Source organism: Pseudophryne corroboree, chromosome 11 (genome assembly GCF_028390025.1).
Source record: "Pseudophryne corroboree isolate aPseCor3 chromosome 11, aPseCor3.hap2, whole genome shotgun sequence".
In the NCBI taxonomy this organism is placed as follows: domain Eukaryota; kingdom Metazoa; phylum Chordata; class Amphibia; order Anura; family Myobatrachidae; genus Pseudophryne; species Pseudophryne corroboree.
Genome location: NC_086454.1, coordinates 233,502,761 through 233,524,581, shown reverse-complemented (window position 1 = coordinate 233,524,581; position 21,821 = coordinate 233,502,761). Strand labels below are relative to the sequence as shown.

The 21,821-nt window shown below is 41.1% G+C and overlaps 1 protein-coding gene across 2 annotated transcripts in view; it reads right to left on the bottom strand.

Annotated features, from left to right (window-relative positions):
- Positions 1–13,761: 13,761 nt before the first annotated feature.
- RPGRIP1L (RPGRIP1 like) overlaps positions 13,762–21,821 on the bottom strand; it is a 451,841-nt gene continuing 443,781 nt past the window's right edge. For both annotated transcript variants that reach the window (XM_063945288.1, XM_063945289.1), the window contains 3 exons: positions 21,419–21,503; positions 19,011–19,144; positions 13,762–14,461 (listed from right to left, as the gene is read on the bottom strand). In XM_063945288.1, coding sequence (XP_063801358.1) covers positions 14,370–14,461; positions 19,011–19,144; positions 21,419–21,503 — 311 coding nt within the window. In that variant the 3' untranslated portion in view covers positions 13,762–14,369. The remainder of the gene's footprint in view (positions 14,462–19,010; positions 19,145–21,418; positions 21,504–21,821) is intronic.

Here is a 21,821-nt window from a genome sequence, read left to right as displayed (position 1 = left end):
TATTGAGGAAATAATAAATACTAGTAGGAAAGACCCTAGGAAATAGCAATCACAATATGATCACATTTGATATCAGCTTTCAAAAACAACAATATAAGGGTTTAACTAAGATTTTTAACTTTAGGAAATCAAATTTCACATTGCTGAAACAAGCAATGAAGGAGATCAATTGGGAAATTGTATTTCATGGTAAGAATACTGCTGAAATGTGGGACGTTTTTACAACTGCGCTCCATAAGTACACTAATTTATATATTCCCATAGTCAACAAAAACAGAAGTAGGAAATTCAAACCGATGTGGCTTAATAAGAAGGTCAAGGAACAAATGCATAATAAGAGGTGTGCTTTCAAAGCATTTAAGTCTGACGGAAACGTGGAATCATTTCAGTTCTAAAAGGAATGTAACAAAAAATGCAAAAAAAGCGATCAGAGCAGCTAAAATAGGAAACGAAAAACAAATCGCAAAGGAGAGTAAAACAAACCCCAAAAAGTTCTTTAAGTATATAAACGGCAAACGCTTGAAAAGGGAGAATATTGGGCCCTTAAAGGGCAAGTTGGATGTCTTGATTAATGATGATAGGGAAAAAGCGGATTTATTTATTTTCATCAGTATTCACGAAAGAGGACAGGTTGACGAGAGTAGAGCATAACATAAAAAATAATAACGATCCATTGCTTGGTACTTGCTTAAACGAGGGAGTAGTCCAGGAGAGACTAAGTAAAATTAAGATAAATAATCTCCTGGGCTGGATGGACTCCACCCCAGGGGTCTTATGGAACTCAACGTAGAGATATCGAAACCTCTATATTTGATCTTCAGCAAGTCAATTAGATCAGGAATGATACCAAAGGACTGGTGTATAGCAGAGGTAGTTCCAATATTTAAAAAAGGTATTAAAACGCTCCCTTATAGACTGGTTAGCTTGACATCTATAGTGAGGAAAATACAAGAAGGTATATTAAGGGATAGCATTCTAGAGTACTTGGATACCTCCAAGGTTATTACTAGGAATCAACATGGTTTTGTGAAGGACAGGTCATGTTAAACTAACTTAATAAGCTTCTACGAGAAAATGAGCGATAATATTGATCAGGGTCAAGCAGTGGATGTGATCTTTTCAGACTTCGCTAAAGCCTTTGACAAAGTTCCACAGGAGAGTAATTCTCAAAACTAAGAGAGCTTGTGTTAGGAAACACTATTTGTACTTGGGTGAGTAATTGGCTGTTTAATAGGGAACAGCGAGTGGGGATTAATGGGATGTACTCTGAATGGGCTTCAGTACTCTGGCCATTGCTGTTTAACATATTCATTAATGACCTAGGAGAGGGACTGGAAAGCACAGTGACAATTTTTGCAGATGCTACTAAACTATGTAGAATAATTAATTCAGACAAGGATGTTGAGTCTCTACAGAATGACTTATCTAGACTTGAGAACTGGGCGGATAAATGGAGACTGAGGTTCAATATAGACAAATGTAAAGTTATGTACTTTGGTACTAAGAAAAATCAGACGGCCTATAAACTAAATGGGGAAAATGTAGGGATAACGGTAGTTGAAAAAGATTTGGGTGTGCTCATCAATAATAAACTTAATAGCAGTACGCAATGTCAAAATGCAGCAGCAAAGGCAAATAAGGTGTTATCATGCATAAAACGGGGTATGGAGACAAGGGATGAGAGTGTAAATCCTGCCACTGTATAAATCATTGGTGCGGCCACACAATATTATATAAAAGATATCTTGGAAATCGAAAGGGTTCAGAGGCGAGCCACTAAACTGGTTAAGGGGTTAGAGGCACTGGACTATGAGGAAAGACTTAAAAGGCTTGATATGTTCACACTGGAAAAGAGGCGACTGAGAGGGGACATTATTAATATTTATAAATACATTAAGGGACAATACAAAGATTTATCAAACGATTTGTTTGCCAAAAAAACATTACATAGGACACGAGGACACCCCAAGAGAAAAATTCCATACTCAACAGAGAAAAGGATTCTTCACAGTAAGAGCAATAATGATTTGGAATTCTCTGCCAGATAAGGTAGTAATGGCGGACTCAATCAATAAGTTTAAAAATGGATTAGATAAATTCATAGCGGAAAAAAATATCCAGGGATACAGCATTTATTTAATAATTAAAAAAAATAAAAATAAAATGTAATATAGGTTGAACTCGATGAACATTTGTCTTTTTTCAACCTCAACAACTATGTAACTATGTAATAATGTCTCCTCTTAGACGCCTCTTTTCTAGTGTATACATATTTAACCTAGTAAGCCTTTCCTCGTACTCCAGTGCCTCTAACCCTTTTTTCAATTTAGAAGCTCGCCTTTGAACTCTTTCGAGTTCCCCGATATTTTTTTTATAATGTGGTCCCCAAAATTGAACACAATATTCCAAGTGCAGACGTACCAATGATTTGTACAGTGGCAGGATTACATCCTCGTCCCTTGTCTCAATACTCCGTTTTATGCATGCAAGCACCTTACAGTATTTGCCTTCTTTGCAGCATTTTGACATTGTGTACTGTTATTAAGTCTATTATCTATGATCACCCCCAAATCTTTTTCCACTACTGTTACCCCTATATTTTCCCCATTTAATGTGTAGGATGCAAGGTTTTTTTTTTTTTTATCCCAAAATGCATAATTTTGCATTTTTCTATATTGAAACTCATTCTCCATTTAGATGCCCAGGTTTCAAGTTTAAACAAGTCATTCTGTAGAAACTCCACATCGATTTCTGAATTAATTGCCTTACACGGTTTAGTATCATCTGCAAAGATTGACACTGTGCTTTCCAGGCCAATTCCTAGATCGTTAATACATATATTGAACAGTAGCAGGCTGAGTACGGATCCTTGTGGAATTCCGCTGACTACTGGTGCCCAGCTGGAGAACATCCCATTGACCACTACTCGTTGTACCCTGTTATCCAGCCAGTTACTTATCCATGTACAAATAGTATTTCCTAGGCCAAGCTCCCTTAGTTTGATGATCAGTCTCCTGTGAGGCACTGTATCAAAGGCTTTTGTGAAATCTAAATAGACCATATCCACTGCTTTTCCCTGGTCAAGATTAACGCTCACTTCCTCGTAGAAGCTAATTGTTAGTTTGACATGATCTGTCCCTCACAAACCCATGCTGACTCTTGCTAATAATCTTAGTAGCCTGCAGATAATCATCTATGCTATCCCTCAAAATTCCTTCCAATATTTTATACACTATAGAGGTTAAACTAACCGGTCTATAGTTACCAGGATGATTTTAGTTCTCTTTTAAACAACGGCACTACCTCAGCTATACACCAATCCTTTGGTACCATTCCTGATCTAATTGAATTATAGAAAATCAAGTATAGGGGTCTTGCTAGCTGTGACGTAAGTTCCATGATAACCCTCGGGTGACGCATCTGGGCCAGGTGATTTATTAACCTTTATCTTGCTTAGTCTCTCCAGGACTAATTCCTCACTTAAACAAGCCTCTAACCAAGAGTCATTCCCTTCACTGCCGTTATGTACTACTATCGCCATCTGATCCTCCCTGGTGAACACTAAAGAGAAAAAATTGTTCACTATTTCCGCTTTTTTTTTGTCATCGTTTATCAAGGCTCCCAGTTTGTCTTTTAATGGGCCTATGTTCTCCTTTTTTAACCTTTTACGGTTTATGTATTTATAAAACTTCTTGGGATTGGTTTTACTCTCTATAGCGATTTGCTTTTCATCAACAATTTTAGCTGCTCTTATTTTTTTGCATCTTTTATTGCATTCTTTGTAGTACTGGAAGGACTCCTCCCCTCCATTAGATTTAAATCCTTTAAAAGCGCTCCTCTTTTTATCCATTGCTTCAATGACCTTCTTGTTAAGCCACATTGGTTTAAGTTTAGTGCTCCTGCGTTTACTGCCCATGGTTATGAATTTGTGAATATTGCTATCAAGCAAACCTTTTAAATCATCCAACATTTCAGATGTGTCTTTGCCATGAAACAAAACTTCCCAGACAATGGTGGTCATTCCGAGTTGATCGCTCGTTGACGTTTTTTGCAACGGAGCGATTAGGTGGGAAATGCGCATGCGCATGGTACGCAGCGCGCATGCGTTCACTAATTTAACACAAAGCTTTGGAGATTTGCGACGTTTTTTCATCGCTCGAGTGATCGTAGTGTGATTGACAGGAAGTGGGTGTTTCTGGGCGGAAACTGGCCGTTTTCAGGGAGTGTGCTAAAAACGCAGGTGTGCCAGGTAAAAACGCAGGAGTGGCTGGAGAAACGCGGGAGTGGCTGGCCTAACGCAGGGCGTGTTTGTGAAGTCAAACCAGGAACTAAACGGACTGAGGTGATCGCAATCTAGGAGTAGGTCTGGAGCTACTCAGAAACTGCAAGGAATTATTTATTAGCAGATCTGCTAATCTTTCGTTCGCTATTCTGCTAAGCTAAGATACACTCCCAGAGGGCGGCGGCCTAGCGTTTGTAATGCTGCTAAAAGCAGCTACTGAGCGAACAACTCGGAATGACCACCAATGTCGCTTAGTGCCTGTCTCAGCATATTGAAGTTAGCTTCTCTAAAGTTTAATGTTTTGATTGATCCCTTACAGTTATGTTTCTTGAATGTGATCATATAGTGATCACTGTTACCCAAGGTCTCCCCAACTTTAGTGTTTGATATAATGTCCTCATTATTGGTAATAAATAGGTACAGAATAGTTTTATTTCTAGTTGGGTCCTCGACTAATTGAGACAAGTAGTGATCCTTTAACGTATTTAAGAACCTATTGCCCCTCGCTTTTACACATGAATTGTTACTCCAATTTATATCACGATAATTAAAATCCCCAATCACTAGGATGTCCCCATTCCCACAGCTTTTTCAATTTGCCGTAAGAGTTGTTCCTCATGTATGCTGATATCCGGCTGTTTGTACCATGTACCAATGACTCGTTTTTTTGCTTCAATGCCCCCACTTGTGATCTCAACCCATAGCGACTCCACATTATCCCCAATTTCCTCATAAATAACCTCTTTTAAGTTTGGTTTTAGAGATGGTTTTACATAGAGACATACCCCTCCTCCCCTTTTGGTGGCCCTATCCCTCCTGAAAAGAGAATATCCCTCCAAATGTGCAACCCAGTCGCGAGTCTTCCCACCATGTTTCCGTAATACCTATAATATCATACTGATACTTTGATACAAGCCATTCCAATTCCCCCATTTTACCTGAAAGGCTTCTTGTGTTCGCAAGCACACATTTTAGCTTAATATTTCCCTTGCCCGTTTGTTTTAATGGAATCTTATCATTATTTACAAGTGCCTTTCTAGAATTACTTTTACCGACTATTACTCTCCTCCCTCCTTTTCCACCCCATCATACTTAATACAGCCTTCCTTACTACTATCTCTGTTTGACCTATTAAGTCTTTCCAAACCCCCCTCCTGATGTAAGTATTTTCCCTTGTGCAATGTACATTATTTTCTATATGCCATACTGCTGAACCATAGTCGTCATTAGGTAATAAATGTGGAATACCTTGGACTATACCTGTGTCAGTAATTCCTGGGTCAATACCCATGTAAATATCCTTGCCCTTGCCGGCTGATCTTTCCCTCCCCCTTCTCCACCCCCATTTTGTTCACTACCCCTATCTTTACTGTTCTCACTGTTAGACCTGTAATTACTAGCTAAACCCTCCCCCCAGACTCCTAGTTTAAAAGCTCATCCAACCTTCTAACCATCCTGCCCCCCAGCCCCCTCCTCATTCAGGTGCAATCCATCATGACAAAAAATATGGCGCCTGACTGAGAAGTCCACCCAGTGTTCCAAGAACACAAACACCTCCTTCCTATACCAGTCTCTAAGCCACACATTTGCCTCCGTAATCTCCCTTTGCCTCCCTGGTTTCAGAGAATATTACCCTAGATGTCCTTGCCTTAAGTTTCTGGCCTAATTCCCTATAGTCTTTCTTAAGGACATCCCACCTTCCGCTAACTTTGTCGTTTGTGCTGACATGTTAATTTGTCCAATTATATTTGAGCACCAGAAAATAGAGGAATGTGTATAAAAATGGTTGCAATTCCTAAACATTTCATACAATATTTTTTGTTCAACCTCTTGAATTAAAGCTGAAAGTCTGCACTTCAATTGCTTTTATATTGTTTAATTTCAAATTCATTGTAGTGGTAAAAGAGCCAAAATTAGGAAAATTGTGTCAGTGTCCAAATATGTATGGACCTAACTGTATGCCTGATGGCAGAAACTATCTTGTGTTTTTACACTGTTTAACGGGATAATGCAGACACACATTTCAATGACATCTATATTGAACAAGCATAACTGGACTGTAAAAGAGCATGTAGGCAATGTTCAGTGAGGGTATGTTAACTGCGGGCCATGCAGTGATGTATGTAGGCACAAACATACTGTACTTGCTTGGGCTGGATACTTTGCATGGTATGCAGTCACTATGTCAACATTGTCTAAATGTCAACAGGAACAATATTGACAGCATGTTAAGTGTTTGGTTTTGGGCTCAAATATGCTAAAAACGCGATGTCGATATGCTGTAGGACTATCGCCATCCACAATGTCCATTCTGAAAGTCAACATTTTGTACCTAGTATACTGCAGATGCATGCGTGCATGGAGGATATAATTTTCCTCTGCCATCATGTCGCTTGTGTCTCCCCCTCTGCAACACTTCTTCCTGTCTCACTCAGAATCAAGTTCAAATTCCTTACCTTGTACCTGCAAAGATTTAGACCACTTGGCACCTTCTTACATATCCAACAGACATGAGGTCTGGCCTTACTCCCTCCTAACCTCTCCTCCACCCCGATCACTTCCTCTCACACTCACCTCCAAGATTTCATCAGAGGTCCCTAATCTTCTGGAAATCACTCCCTAGCCCAGCCAGACTCTCTCCCAGCTACCCTAGTTTTAAATACGCCTTGAAAGTTTACCGTTTTATTAAATAATCTTCTTAAATCAATACTTACCCAAATCTCCACCATTTATCTTTCCCAGTTCACCCCTCAACTGTTCTTTCCCTTCCTATTCGTATGTAAGCTCCAATGGGCAGGGAGCTCCTCCCTCTTTTATTCCCATAGCACACTCCATATCACCAGTGTTCTCCTTCCTTGACTTCTTCAGCAACTCCGATTCTGTCTCCTCACCCATACATTGGGTACAGGATCACAGAGTACGGAATTGATACCCACCTGTGACTTCTGCTATCTTTAGTGAGTTGCTCAAGTCTGCTGTGCTATTATTGGTGTACAGTTCTGCATATAGTTGCACAGTATGGGAGCACATACGAATCACTTCCGTCCAACTTTACTTTATATCAATCCTTTTTGTCTTACAAGGGGCAGACAGGCTTGAGGATCCTGTTGTCTCTTACAGGAAAGGTTTTAGTGGGTGGGGCTTCTGATGCTGACTAGTAGCTGGATGATAGCTGAGGTCAGGAAGCCATCTCATGTATTCAGATGTGCTGTTATATACATTTGTGATAAGTAAAGAAGCTATCTAAGTCAACTGCTATGTCAAAAAACAAAAATACACTTCAAAATGGAATTACACATACTGTAAAGGCAGTATAGCCAGATAAAAGAATTAATGAAAGTGTCGAGAGTTGTGTACTTCCCAAGTGTAATCTTGGGTAACTGCTTGTCTTCCAGTAAAAAGATCAAGGGTTTTAATCTAGAGATAATGGATAAGGTATGTGCCTCACAGTGCAATAGATCTACAATCAATTTATGTATACTAGCAGTAATATTAGGCCACGCACCAAAAGTAAGTAGTGTCAGAATTCCCTTCTTTGAGGCTTGTTGGCTTAGATGAAAGTAGGATTAATCTCCTCCTCTAGTTATCACTTCATAGGCATGTACATATAACAAAAGATATGCTTCCATAGTGTGAAATAGTATATTAAAACCAAAATCATGTATTTTACACATGCACATATATAGTTAAACACATACAAGAAAAAAAAATAAGTGAGCTTATCTGTTACAATCAAATTGCTGGTGGTTGCTGATATAAAGATTCCAACCAAATTCCAGTACAAACTTTCAGTAACTCCTTGAGTTCCAGGGTATGGTAAATACCAAGATGGATTGTTATCCTTGTAGTATAATGTACCAAAGTGTTTTTTTTCCTTTCCTAGGACTTCCCCAGGGATGCGCCAGATCCCATTCTACTTGGCTTGCGCTGAGCATCTTTTTTAACAGGAATGTGCATCTTCATCAAAATGCAGCAAAATCACTTCACAAGACTGCACTGATTAATTTGATAAGAGACACCTTTATATCTGTGTGTGGCTGAGTCTGTATCAGTATACCAAGTGCTATGGTGCAGCGACTTTTTTTCACTCCAAATTTGATTGTGTTTTGTATACAGATTCAGACTCAGTCGTCCACAGATATACAAGTGTAGTATATCAAATTAATCAGTGCAGTTTTGTGAAGTAATTTTTCCAGATTAAGACGCACATTTGGGGTAAAAGACGCTACACTGCTCCACTCTCACCAGGTGTCTCACCGTGCATGGCAATTTAAGGCTAGGTTTATCTGGTAAGCCTATGATTGTCTATATATTGATTAGAGATGAGCGGGTTCGGTTCCCAGAGAACCGAACCCAAAAGAACTTCACGTTCCGAGTTGGTATCCGAGCCCGGCTTGGGAATTCCCGCCAGACTCGGAAACCAGAACGAGGCAAATTGTCATCATCCTGCTGTCGGATTCTCATGGGTTTGGATTCCATATAAACAGCTGTGCGTCGCCACCATTTTCACTCTGGACTTGGAAAGTGAGGGAGACAGACCTCGGTCTCTCTGTGGGTGGTGGCGTCGGGTGGGGTCAGCGTGTGCTCTCTAGGGGTGCTATCCTGGCGGTCACTGGTGTTTCATCATGTGCTGTTAGGGGTGGTGCAGCTGTACATGGGTGTTGTTGCTGTCCTGGCTGTCACTGTGTTGTACAGGGGGCAGGGGCACTGTCCTCCTGTATGCTGTAAAAATTCAGGGGTGCAGTTGTTAAAATAAAAGCACACTGGTTCTGTATGCTGTGAAAATACAGGGATGCTGGCACAGTCTTATATGCTGTAATAATTCAGGGGTGCTTCTGTTGATAAAATAAAAGCACACTGGTCTTGTATGCTGTAAGAATACAGCGGTGCTGTGAAAATAAAGGGGCACTGTTCTGTGTGCTATATTAATAAAGGGGTACTCTCCTGTCCAATTTGTAGGAAAAATAGTGGAAGATCGGAAACCACTTCCAGTTCCCAGTACTAGTGCTGAAGCTACTAGTCATGACACCGACGATGCAATTCCATCAACGTCGTCTGTTAAGGTCAATGCCCAATGTCACAGGGGGCATGTAAAATCCAAGAAGCAATAATGAATAATCAGAAAAAAAAGAAAAGAAATGATCTCATGAGAAACGTAAAATTGGCAATATGCCATTCCCGACACAAAGTGGCAAGGAAAGGCTAAGGCCTTGTCCTATGTTCATGACTGGTGGCTCAGCTTCTCATGAGGATGGAAGCCCTCCTCTCTCTCGAAAAATAAAAAAAATAACTTTGTTAAAGCACAGGACAAACAACTGTGCGTTCAGAGATATCGCAAATCCCCAAGGAGAGTCCAAGTGTATCCACGGTTGCGATGTCTAGCCCTGACCTTCCCAAGACTGTATGGATAGAGGAGACTCCTACCACCATTTGCACGCCCCCCTGCAAGTGCTGGGAGGAGCACCGCCAGTTCAGTTGCTGATATTGAGATTGAGGATGTCACTGTAGACGTACACCAAAATGAGGAGGATATTGGTGTAGCTGGCACTGGAAGAGGAAGTTGACGGTGATGATTCTGATGGTGATGTGGTTTGTTTGAATAAGGCACCAGTGGAGACAGTTGATGGCCATGGGATGAGAAAGCCCATTGTCATGCCTGGGCAAACTACCAAAAAAGCCACCTCTTCGGTGTGGAATTATTTCTCCACAAATCCGGACAACAGGTGTCAAACCGTGTGTTGCCTTTGTAAATCCGTAATAAGTAGGGATAAGGACGTTAACCACCTAGGAACAGCCTCCCTTATACGTCACCTGCAGCGCATTCATCAGAAGTCATTGTCAAGTTCAGAAACTTTGGGTAAGAGCCTAAGCAGTCTCCTAACACCTAAATCCCTTCTTCCTGTTGTATCCAAGCTCCTGTAAGCCACACCACCAGCCTCCTCAACGTCAATTTCCTCCTCAGTCAGGAACATCAGTAGTCCTGCAGGCCATGTCACTGGCATGACTAACGAGTCCTCTCCTAACCGGGATTCCTCCGGAGGATCCTTGAGTGGCACACCTACTGCTGCTACTGCCACTTCTGTTGTTGCTGCTGGGAGTCGATCGTCATCAAAGAGGAGAAGTTAGAAGACCACTTGTACTACTTCAACTAAGCAATTAACTGTCCAACAGTCCTTTGCGAGGAAGATGAAATATGATAGCAGTCATCCTGTTGCAAAGCGGATTACTGAGGCCATAACAACTATGCTGGTGTTAGACGTGTGTCCGGTATCCGCCATTAGTGCAGTGGGATTTAACAAGTTGATGGACGTACTGTGTCCCCAGTACCAAATCACTTCTAGATTCCACTTCACTAGGCAAGCGATTCCCCGACTGTACAGGGACATTAAGAAAAGTGTCCTCAGTGTCCTGAAAAATGCGGTTGTACCCAGTGTCCACTTAACCACAGACATGTGGATAAATGGAGCAGGGCACACTAAGGACTACATGACTGTGATAGCCCACTGGGTAGATGTATTGCCTCCCACAGCAACAACAGCAGCAGCAGCACCAGTAGCAGCATCTCACAAACGCCAACTCGTTCCTAGGCTGGCTACGCTGTGTATCACTGGTTTCCGTAAGAGGCACACCGCTGAGAACCTCTTATGGAAACTGAGGGACATCATCGCACAATGGCTTACCCCACTTACCGACTCTCCTGGGGATTTGTGATATCAGACGCCACCAATATTGTGCGTGCATTACAACTGGGCAAATTCCAGCACGTCACGTGTTTTGCACATACAATTAATTTGGTGGTGCAGAATTTTTTGAAAAATGACAGGGGCGTGCAGGAGATGCTATCGGTGGCCAGAAAAATTGCGGGGCACTTTCGACATTCAGCGATTGCGTGCCGAAGACTGGAGCGCCAGCAAACACTCCTGAACCTGCCCTGCCATCACCTGAAGCAAGAGGTGGTAACGAGGTGAAATTCAACACTATATGCTTCAGGGGATGGAGAAGCAAAAGGCCATTCAAGCCTATACATCCACCTACGAAAAGGAGGGGGAATGCACCTGACTGAAGCGCAGTGGAGAATGATTTCTGTGTTGTGCAAGGTTCTCCAACCCTTCGAACTTTCCACATGTGAAGTCAGTTCAGACACTGCCAGCTTGAGTCAGGTCATTCCCCTCATCAGGCTTTTGCAGAAGCAGCTTGAGAAATTGAAGGAGGAGCTAAGACGAAGCGATTCCACTAAATATGTGGGACTTGTGGATGGAGCCCTTATTCGCTTTGCCAGGATTCAAGGGTGGTCAATCTGTTGAAATCAAAGCACTACATTTTGGCCACCGTGCTCGATCCTAGGTTTAAAGAACACACTGTATCTCTCTTTCTGGCAGACACAAGTCTGCAGAGGTTCAAATACCTGCTGGTGAGAAAAATGTAAACTCAAGCAGAATGTGACCTATCAACAGCTCCTCATTCATGTTCTCCCGCAACTGGGGCTGCGAGGAAAAAGATAAAATTTCCAAGCCCACCCGCTGGTGGTGATGCAGAGCAATCAGGAGCAAGTGTTGACACCTGGTCCAGACTGAAGGAGCTGCTAACAATTACTGACATGTCTACTGTCACTGCATTGCTGTCACTGGAAGGAAAAAGAGGCAATTTGGAGGCCCTTGCACAAACTCTCTTTATTTTACCTAAGTTGCCCCCCCTCCAGTGTGTACTCCAAAACAGTGTTTAGTGCAGCCAGTAAACTTGTCAGCGATCGGCGTAGGAGGTTACTTCCACAAAATGTGGAGTAGATGATATTCAACAAAATTAATTATAATTTCCTCCAGGAAGACCTTTACCAGCAATTGCCTTCAGAAAGTACACAGGGACCTGTGATGGTGGATTACAGTGGGGACGAATTAATACTCTGTGAGGATGAGGATGTACACACTGAAAGGGGTGAGGAATCGGAGGATGAGGATGTACACACTGAAAGGGGTGAGGAATCGGAGGATGAGGACGACATCTTGCCTCTGTAGAGCCAGTTTGTGCAAGGAGAGATTAATTGCTTCTTTTTTGGTTGGGGGATTTGCTTCTTTTTTTGTGGGAGCCCAAACAAACAAATCATTTCAGCCACAGTCGTGTGGCAGACCCTGTCGCTGAAATGATTGGTTTGTTAAAGTGTGCATGTCCTGTTTATACAACATAAGGGTGGGTGCCCTCTGCCCATGGACAATTCCATTTTACACCTTTTTTTCTTTTTCTTTGCATTATGTGCCCTTTGGGGCCTAGTTTTTAAAAGTGCCATCCTGTCTGCCATTGCAGTGCCACTCCTAGATGGGCCAGGTGTTTGTGCCGCCCACTTGTGTCACTTAGCTTAGTCATCCAGCTACCTCGGTGCAACCTTTTTGCCTAAAAGCAATATTGTGAGGTGTAAGATGTTCAGAATAGACTAGAAATAAATGTGAAAATGAATGTCATTGAGGTTAATAATACAGTAGGATCAAAAATCATCCAGATCCAAAACCGAAACCCGAAAGGTTGGCTTTAGCAAAACCAATCCAGATCCAAAACACGAGCGGGGATCCAGATTCAAAACCAAAACACAAAACCCGAAAAGTGTCCGCTGCACATCTCTAATATTGATACAAGTCCATTTTATACATACAGTACAGCATGCGCTGACTTGAACTTTAGGCACTGAATTTACTAAAATACTACATCTATTTTGAGCCACGTCTTCCATTTCTTTTACTATACTCTCCACCAGAAGTATAAGTGGCTACAAAGGACAGGCAGCTGCCCATAAATGAAGTGATGTCTAAGATTCATGAAACATTGTTTCGCAAACTTTAAAAGAAATAAGGTTTTCCATGTTCTAAATATTTCTAAATATATGTTTTTTGCACTGACATTTTATATTAGCTGGAATAATCCAATTGATGATTTTAGCGCTCTAGTAACAACATTTTACTACCATATTCATATACATTTACGGGTGTACTGTAGTATGTTATGCCGGTGCCGGGATCCAGACCGCCGGCATGCAGGCAGCGTGGTGAGCATAAAAGAGCATCCTGCGGGCTCGCTGTGCTCACCACGCTGCAGGCACGGTGGCGCGCTATGTGCGCCACGCTGTTTGTTCTCCCTCCAGGGGTATCGCGGATACCCCAAGAGGGAGAATAGTTGTTGGTATGCCGTCTGTCGGGATTCCGGCGTTGGTATGGTAAACGCTGGGATCCCGACAGCAGGCATATCAAATGCCTCCCTACATTTACATGTAGTATAGCTGTAGTAGTTTAGTTATTGATGTAAATTTGTTTAGATTAGCTAAAATGTAAATTTTCATGAAGTAAAAAAGGAGTACTAACTAATATCCCATGCTGGCAGCATCAATGTTTTAATAAGCTCCAGAAGCATCAAATATCCGGATTCGTAACTTAAAACGTTGATCTCTCTTCAAACTTTGTGATTGAGTCAGCCAGTATAAAATAATAACAGAGCACTTATTCATTACAAAAGGGACTTATTTTTAATAAATTACACATAAAAATATGCATATAAAAACAGTACCATTAGTACACACATTGCGTTTGTAGAGACAACTTCTTGAAAACAAAAAATTGTGTGAATAAAAGTCAAAACATAAAAGCAGCACACGGATGCAAATCGAGAAATCCCACACTTCATACAGCCAATAGAGACATAAATGGCCCTGTATTACTCTCAAGGGTAAACTAGGGTGAACATGAGATTTTTCTCTGGGTCCTATAGGAGATTAAAGTGCTGCAATTGTATAATTTCCTACATAACACAAATGTTAGCATTTTAGCACACATTCCTGCAATATAAACATTTGCCAAACATTTCACGACAACTGCTTTTAGAAACTGTTAAATATTTATGCGTCTTTGCACTTGATTGAAAACAACAGGAATGTGATCATTAAAACTAAAAATGTGGGACAGAGAATGTTATATACGGCCTGGATTTCTCTATTAAATTCACTTTATTATCAACATATTAAACATTAATTTTAAAGATCAAAACTGGAACAAATCTGGAGGAAGCAACAAAGTTCAGCAATTCCTTTGCCATACAAAGACTTGTCTTCTTAATCCTGCATCAATGACTGCAGTGCCTCAGCAGCTTCCACTGTCACGGTCATCTTACCAATTATTTTCACTCCAGACACTGAATCATAAACTGGACCAGGAAAGGGAAACAAAAAAAAGAAACGGTTAGAGAAAATACTTTTTTTTTAACTCACATGTGATGCTAGGCATCTACAACATACGGTCATACTTAGTAGGTGTTTATGGCACCAAATGAAACCGTTCCAATAAAAACAAGTAACTTGTGTGGAGGCACTTTGGTTGGTATTCCTAATGGGGACACAGTGCTGGTTTACCCATTACATGGCACTGTTTGTGTAACTATTACGGTTCTATTAGTAGGTGCAATTTTTTTCTCTCCTTTAGGCAGGATTTTTATTATTCATTAAAATAAGTGGCATTGTGTAAGAGACTAGGAGGGTGGATGGGGATTCACAGTTTGGCTCTGGCAGCTGAAAGGCTAAAAGAACCCATGATGAGTAATCCTATAGAGACACTCTAGGGCTGTACCATAATACATACACCTCCTACATCGGTGTGCTCTGCCTTTAATGGGGGATATAGAATTCATCATGGGACACTTTCAGAATGAGTCGTGATACAGGCTTGTTTAGTGACTATATATGAAAGACAGATGGATTGGAAGAACATGAAAAAGTGCTTCTTGCTTTTTTTGCAAGAAACACCAAATAAAAAGGCATTCAGCTGTGTCTTCTGAATGGTATGCAGTCATAAAGTCGATGATCCCTAAATCCACATTCAGAATGTCAACATTTACGATATTGCCAAGTCTAACATGTCAACATCTGGTTGTTGACATGTGAAATGTCAACATGGTGAAAAAGTCGACATTAGGGTTATGCTTGGGGGTTAAGGATTTATTACAAATGCAGTGTTGACATTGTGACCATGTCATGTTGACATTGACACTTTCAAACCTAATACACCGCACCTCACCTTTAGTGACTGACAACTCAACTGAATAAACCATGGGCTATCAGACCAAAGGTACTGTATGTGAATCATTCTTCAGTCCCCTGAGAGCTGCAGCCAGAGCCAAGCGGTTATCCTGCAGTAGGACAGAGACTCCAGACGGCAGAGATTGAGCTACTCAGGCCTCAGGAGTAAAATACAAAGTACATAATTTAGTTTGTGACTCTAAAGTGGGGTACACACGTAGAGACCTGTGTTTCACTCCTAACCAATCTGACTAGATTGCTTAGAAGTTAAGCACACATCGCTCCATGTGTATAGCCCATAGCGATAGCGATGCGCGGCCCCGCGCGTTGCCATCGCTGACTCTAGATTGGCATACATTCAAGCCAAATCTAGTCAGATTGCTCGCTTCACCGCTGGGTGAAGTGAGTGTTTTGTTTTTTACCTCGCTCAGGACACATTGCGCTGTGTGCTGAGCATCCTAAGATGTGTGCCGAGTGATCTGTGCTAGAACGCTCCGCACACATCTCTGGGAGAAATCTCCCCGTGTGTACCCCCTTAAGATAAGAGGATTCTTCTTATCATTAAATCTCTTCCTCTGATGTTGTAGAGGGAAACCAATGGTGGGTTATATTTTACCCCTAGGAGGTAAAACACTACAAAAAACAAAAACAAAACCTACTCTGTTCCCATGGTCCTCCTCAGTTCACAAATAGCAAGCCAGGAGACAAGGAAAGGGGTAGACTAAACCAGGAGTCCTGAATCTTAGGCAGAAAAACAGCAGCTCTCTATATGTGATAAATGGATGAGAGGGGTTGGAGTATTTATCACAAATAGAGAGCTGCTGTTTCTGCGTCTAAGTGCATTCACTTCATTTTATAGATTTGACAATTTAGAAAGACTGTCAGAACCATAAGGCAGCATACCATCTCTTGTACAAAACTATTGAGAGCACACGTATTTGTTGTTCATTTGGTGTCCTTTTACAGTCTAAGGGAACAGGTAAATAACTGTACATACAAAAATCCACTTTGCTCCTTCAGCGTCAAGGGAACACAGACAAGAGGAAAGTAATGTAAAGGAATAAACAGTGGCCTGGAAGACCATCCTTCCTAAGATAGGCTCTGCACTCTGCAGTGGCAGCATTTTTTAAAAGATATGCAAGGACAACCTGGTTGTTGCACTGAAAATACGGTCCACCAACAGCCCAAGACTATTATAAAAGAAGGACCAACAATGCTGGGTCCAGCAGAGACCCACAGAACAGGACTGCTGGATTGCCTTCATGATCCAGGTGATAGAACTCCTAAGTCTTAGATAGGAGATAAATAGACCTTGCACAAAATTAAATGAGTTAAGTAAGCACTACAGAGGTACTCCACATACTCTTGGTTAATGTGCAAACATATACAGGATTTGTTTTCATGGTCTATCAACTGTAAGAATAGCCTGTCTAAACCAATATCTGGGTAAAAAAATTACCCTCTGCAGAACATTTAAAAACAGATGACAATCTTACTCAAGAAAAGGGGAAAATAGAGAGAGTGACCATGGCCTTGATATTAGGAAGAAGAACTAAAAGGATCTGATAAAGAAAAACCCTAACGGGCCCTACACATTGAGCGATCAGTCGCTGAGCTGCCCGTTTCTTCAATCCCCCCCGTCACCCGGCTCCATAGAAGTGCAGGCAAACATGGACGAGATCGTCCATATTGCCCTGCATGCACAGGCGACGGGGCACCAGCGATGAACGAGCATGGGGCCACGCATCGTTCATCGCTGGTGCATCCACACTGAAAGATATGAATGGTATCTCGTTCATTAATGAACGAGATCGTTCATATCTTTCACTAAAATCGCGCAGTGTGTTGGGCCCATAACAGACGGAACAGAGTAAGACCTGTTTTCTAGGCTCTTCCCTAAAGCAAAATATTGCAAATGAGAAATACAAAACGTCTTCAGTAGAAAATTCCATTCTTCACACTAGACCAAGTAGGGTTTACAAACCCTATGATAAACATGCCTGAGGCATCATCTGAAAAACGTGATCAGCAAGGCCTTTATGCTTAAGAATGATGGCTTTAAGAGCCATGACGTTAGAGCCAAGTCCATGAGGCCCTGACAAAACAAAGGGACAATAAAGCTGGGTACACACTATACGATACGTTGTCCGATCCAGCGTATCGGATCAACATATCAGGCACGCCGTCTAGTGTGTACCCACTATGTCGCTGACAATGTGCAGGCTCGCGCGTCAACAGCGATATCCTCCATTGGCCCTGCATGCACGGAAGATATCGCTAGAGAGGGCTATGCCTCTGAGAGCTATTCCTTGGTTAGTGTTACAACTTGGATGATATGAGATCACAATGTTACATGCCGGCTACAGTGTTTAGCACTGAGATGTGCGGATACTACACATGTAATGAGCACTGTGCGTATAGGAGGGGATAGTTCCATCTGTTACTAAATGTCCTAAAACATAGTATACCTTCTCCCCAACAAGAACAATGCTGAATGCGCTGTGCACCACTGCTGAAGGCACCACATCCCTAGCTAGCCTAGACCTCTGAGAATGACCAGGGCTGGTGGAGCTAAAGCTGGCTACACACGAGAAGAGATGTTGTCCAATTAGGTGGATTGGACAAACATAGTGGGCACATTGTGTAGTGTGTACCCGCTATCTCGCTGACGATGCATGCTCCCACGTGTTGTCAGCATCATCCTCTGTCTGCCCTGCATGCAGGGCCATCTGAAGACATCTGCTAGTGAGGGCCAAGCTGCTGAATGTGTATGCACTTGCTGATGCCGGCTCCCCTCCATCCCAGGTCTCGTCACTGACGACATCACTGGGTACAAACATCATCTAATGTTTACCAAGATTTAGACAGGGAGGCAAGAAGCAGCTATCCAGCAGGGATGTACAGCATCTCCCAACTCTTCTCAGCCTAAACAGCCAGAAGTCAACTTAATCAATGGCTGAGGTCAAATGGTATGAGACTCTCACAGTAAAGTGGGCAAAGAGAGGGAGAGAAGAACAACCCCTTGCCTTGCTTCAGGGCACAGCTGAGCATGTTACGGACTTTGTAAAAAAAACTGTACAAAGGGTTAAAAAAAAAAACTAAAACTTTTTCATTACAAAAAAAACAAGGAGACAAAAGTCCAGTTCTTAAACTCTATCAAAACAGATTGTACAGTATTTATGGTATATTAAGTTACACGGATACTTATATTGTGTACATATATTATATAAACACACATAGGGGACCAGAGCGACCCCTTCCTGGAATGCAATATAGGAATATGTACATTTAAACCATGCTAACATTAGACATTTGCCTAATAATTATGTTTGTGCTGTTATTCTCTACTTCCTACTCTTGTTCTAAATCCTTGCCATACATCTTCATGATCGGTTAGAAATATGCAGAAATGGAGCACAGGGGTTGTCAAACAATATTTCAGAAGCCAACAAAGAAGATTAAACTTAAACTGACAAGAAAGTTGGGAAGAGAAGCTTAGAAAAACATTAAACATTTTTATCATCAAGAGGAAAGCAAATTGCTTCCACATGTTTTAGACTACTAGGTTACTACAGCAGCACAACTAGTTTGCTTTTATAAGTGGTTGTTTGCATTAAAAGTGAATCATTGTAATATATGACATTAAAGTAGAATAGTTGTAATAATATATGTGACACCTACTTTCTATTTTTTTGTTGATGATATCTTTATTCGTCTGTAATATTTCTATCAGGCTGACGCTACTAAACCCGATGTCGTCACACTCCAAGTCTTGCTCGTCTTCTGGTGGGTCACTCACAACTGTAAATTTAACACTGACAGAAGGAAAACAATTACAAATTACTATCATTGACAATACGTTTAAAACTGAAATACCATGCCAAGATGAGGATAAAGTATCATATGCAAATGATCCAATTAATCAAATAAGGAAACCAGAAAAGACATTTCAGTTAATGTGGTAAAAAATAGTATATCACTGTGTTGTCAAATAAACATTTCACAGATCTTGGAACTGCCTCACACGGTATTCAGTACAGCACCTTCAGCTGTATGCTGCCAGCTAACCTAGGGCACTATTCAGTAAGGGCCGCAGATTACCGAAAATTGCAAACAAGTTATTTTCGGAAATGTGCGCATGCGCTGCGGCCACACAGCACATGCGCAACCTCTCACAGTGCAATTGCAACCCTGGAGATTGCCAGCGACGTTGCAGGGGTGTGAACTGGACAACGGAGACTTGTCCGGACTGTTTTTGTGGCGGCTGTGTGACGTCACACAGCCATGCTGCGTAGGCAGGGGGTTCCCTAAATTCCAAAATTCCAGTGCAGCGATGCGATCGCCATTAGACTGCGATTACAGTGCTGGGCCGACCTTTGCATGCAGGGCGGCCTTGCACTGTGCTGGGCGGCCCACAGCATGCCAGCGCAAGCAGCAGCAGATTTTGCTACTGATAATGAATCAGGTCCCTAAGTCCACATGATGGAACCATGACAAAGTGTAGTGAATAATGAATCAGGTTTCTAAGTCCACATGATGGAACCATGACAAAGTGTAGTGAATAATGATATTTTTATGGCAATATTATTAAATACAATCGTTTTTCATTTAATATTATTGGCGCTTTAATTCCTGTAGGCAAAACCGCCCCAAATCAGCGGGTTTAAAAACCTGCCTCTTAGTAATCATGGCCCATAGTGTTTGTTAAATAAAATACTACTGTATAATTGGGTATTCTTGTATGCAATCAATTATAAAAGATAAATTAGGCAGTGAACATTTTCTAACATAAGTAAATTAAGTACTGTAGGTTATCTTCTTTGCTTACTTAGTACACATATATTCTGCATGGCTAAAAAACCATAACCATTTTCATGACTAAAAAAATATTATATAAGTCCACAAATATAAAATATTGTAATGAACTGTTATTTATTTATTTTTTTGACAAAGTGATTAATAGGGAATCTGTCCCACAAACCCTTCTATGACCTGACTTTGGATCACAACTAACCACAGTAAAAATGCTGCTTCCTCTGTAAAATGTGGAAAACACACACCCTTGGTAGCTTATGAAATTTAAGAAGGGCTTTTAAGACTGAGAAAGATGTATGTGTTCTTTAAGCTGTATTTCAACATCCAGACTTCATGGCCAAGTTTTATTCCTCCTTTAAAATGCTTAATTGCAGGGCAATGCACAAGATGCTTTGAATTTGTGGTTTGTGTAGCAGTCAAACTCCATTTTGGGCTGGCTCTGGGATCAGAATGTAAAACATGGTGGATTTTGATGTTTCTTGGCATCACAGATCAAACTGTGATTTGCTTGTAAAGATAACTGGTTTAAGGTTCTGAATAAACCTCATTTGATTATATTAAAAATGGATCGGCTTCATCTGAGTCAAATCCAGAAATGCTTTATTCTAAAAAACCAAAACATTTTCATTAATGTCACATTGAAGCTAGTTTTTTCTTTCGGGAATAACAAACAATATATGAGTCATTATGTATATCACTGTGCTATACGAGACTGTTACTAAGAAAGTCTTATACAGTACAATGCAATTTAACAAGCGATAAGTTACAGATAGCAAGGTGCTACTATTTTTTTTTTTTAATCTAGTTTATTCCCCTGAATTTTGGGGGGAATTCAATTAGCAGTGATGCATTATCACAGTAATAAACCCCTCCGGGGCTATCCAATTATCCCCGAAGAGTTGCCGGCTTATGCACTTATCAGGGATTTGTTTTCGGGAGCCGCTGAAGTCCTGAAACAAAATCCCCGATAAGTGGCTTGTTTTTACAGCCGTGATTGGGAAAACACATAACTTATCCTATGTGTTTTCTCATGAAAACAGGTTTGGTTTTTTTACTAGAAAAAAAAAGAGCTTTAATTGAATAACCTGAAAAAAAACATCATGCAAAATAAAATGGGCTTATTTTGGTATATGGAAAAATCCAGTTTGAAACCACATTATTACTCTCAAGCACACTATGAATGTGTATGAAGTTGAAAATGAGAAGAGAACTAAAAAATAAAAAAAAATTAAAGAGTTAACAATGGTTTAGGAAAGCAGTATACATGATGGTACCTTGCACTGCCGGCGTTAGGATCCCTCAGTACTGAACGTATGGAATCTCTATTGTCTTGACTACTTGCCTTATCCAGATGAATTACTGCACAGATTAAAAAAAATATTAATTACAAGAAAAAGGGGTCATGGACAAACAATGAACATGCAACAAGTACAGGCCATATTTTGGAGTGTTTGGAAGATACATTGCAATGTGTGGGATATAATAATCTTGTTGCTTGCTAAGCATAATGCATCTGATGCAGAGTTGAACACAAGTTGGCCATAACTATCTGCATTGTGTGCACAGAAATATTTAGATGTGTAAAAGTCAGCATACAGTGAATTATCCCTGAGACCACACTCCCTGTCCAAAAGCTTGAGTTCTCCCCAGTGCCCTATCCTTGGTGCAGTAGATGCT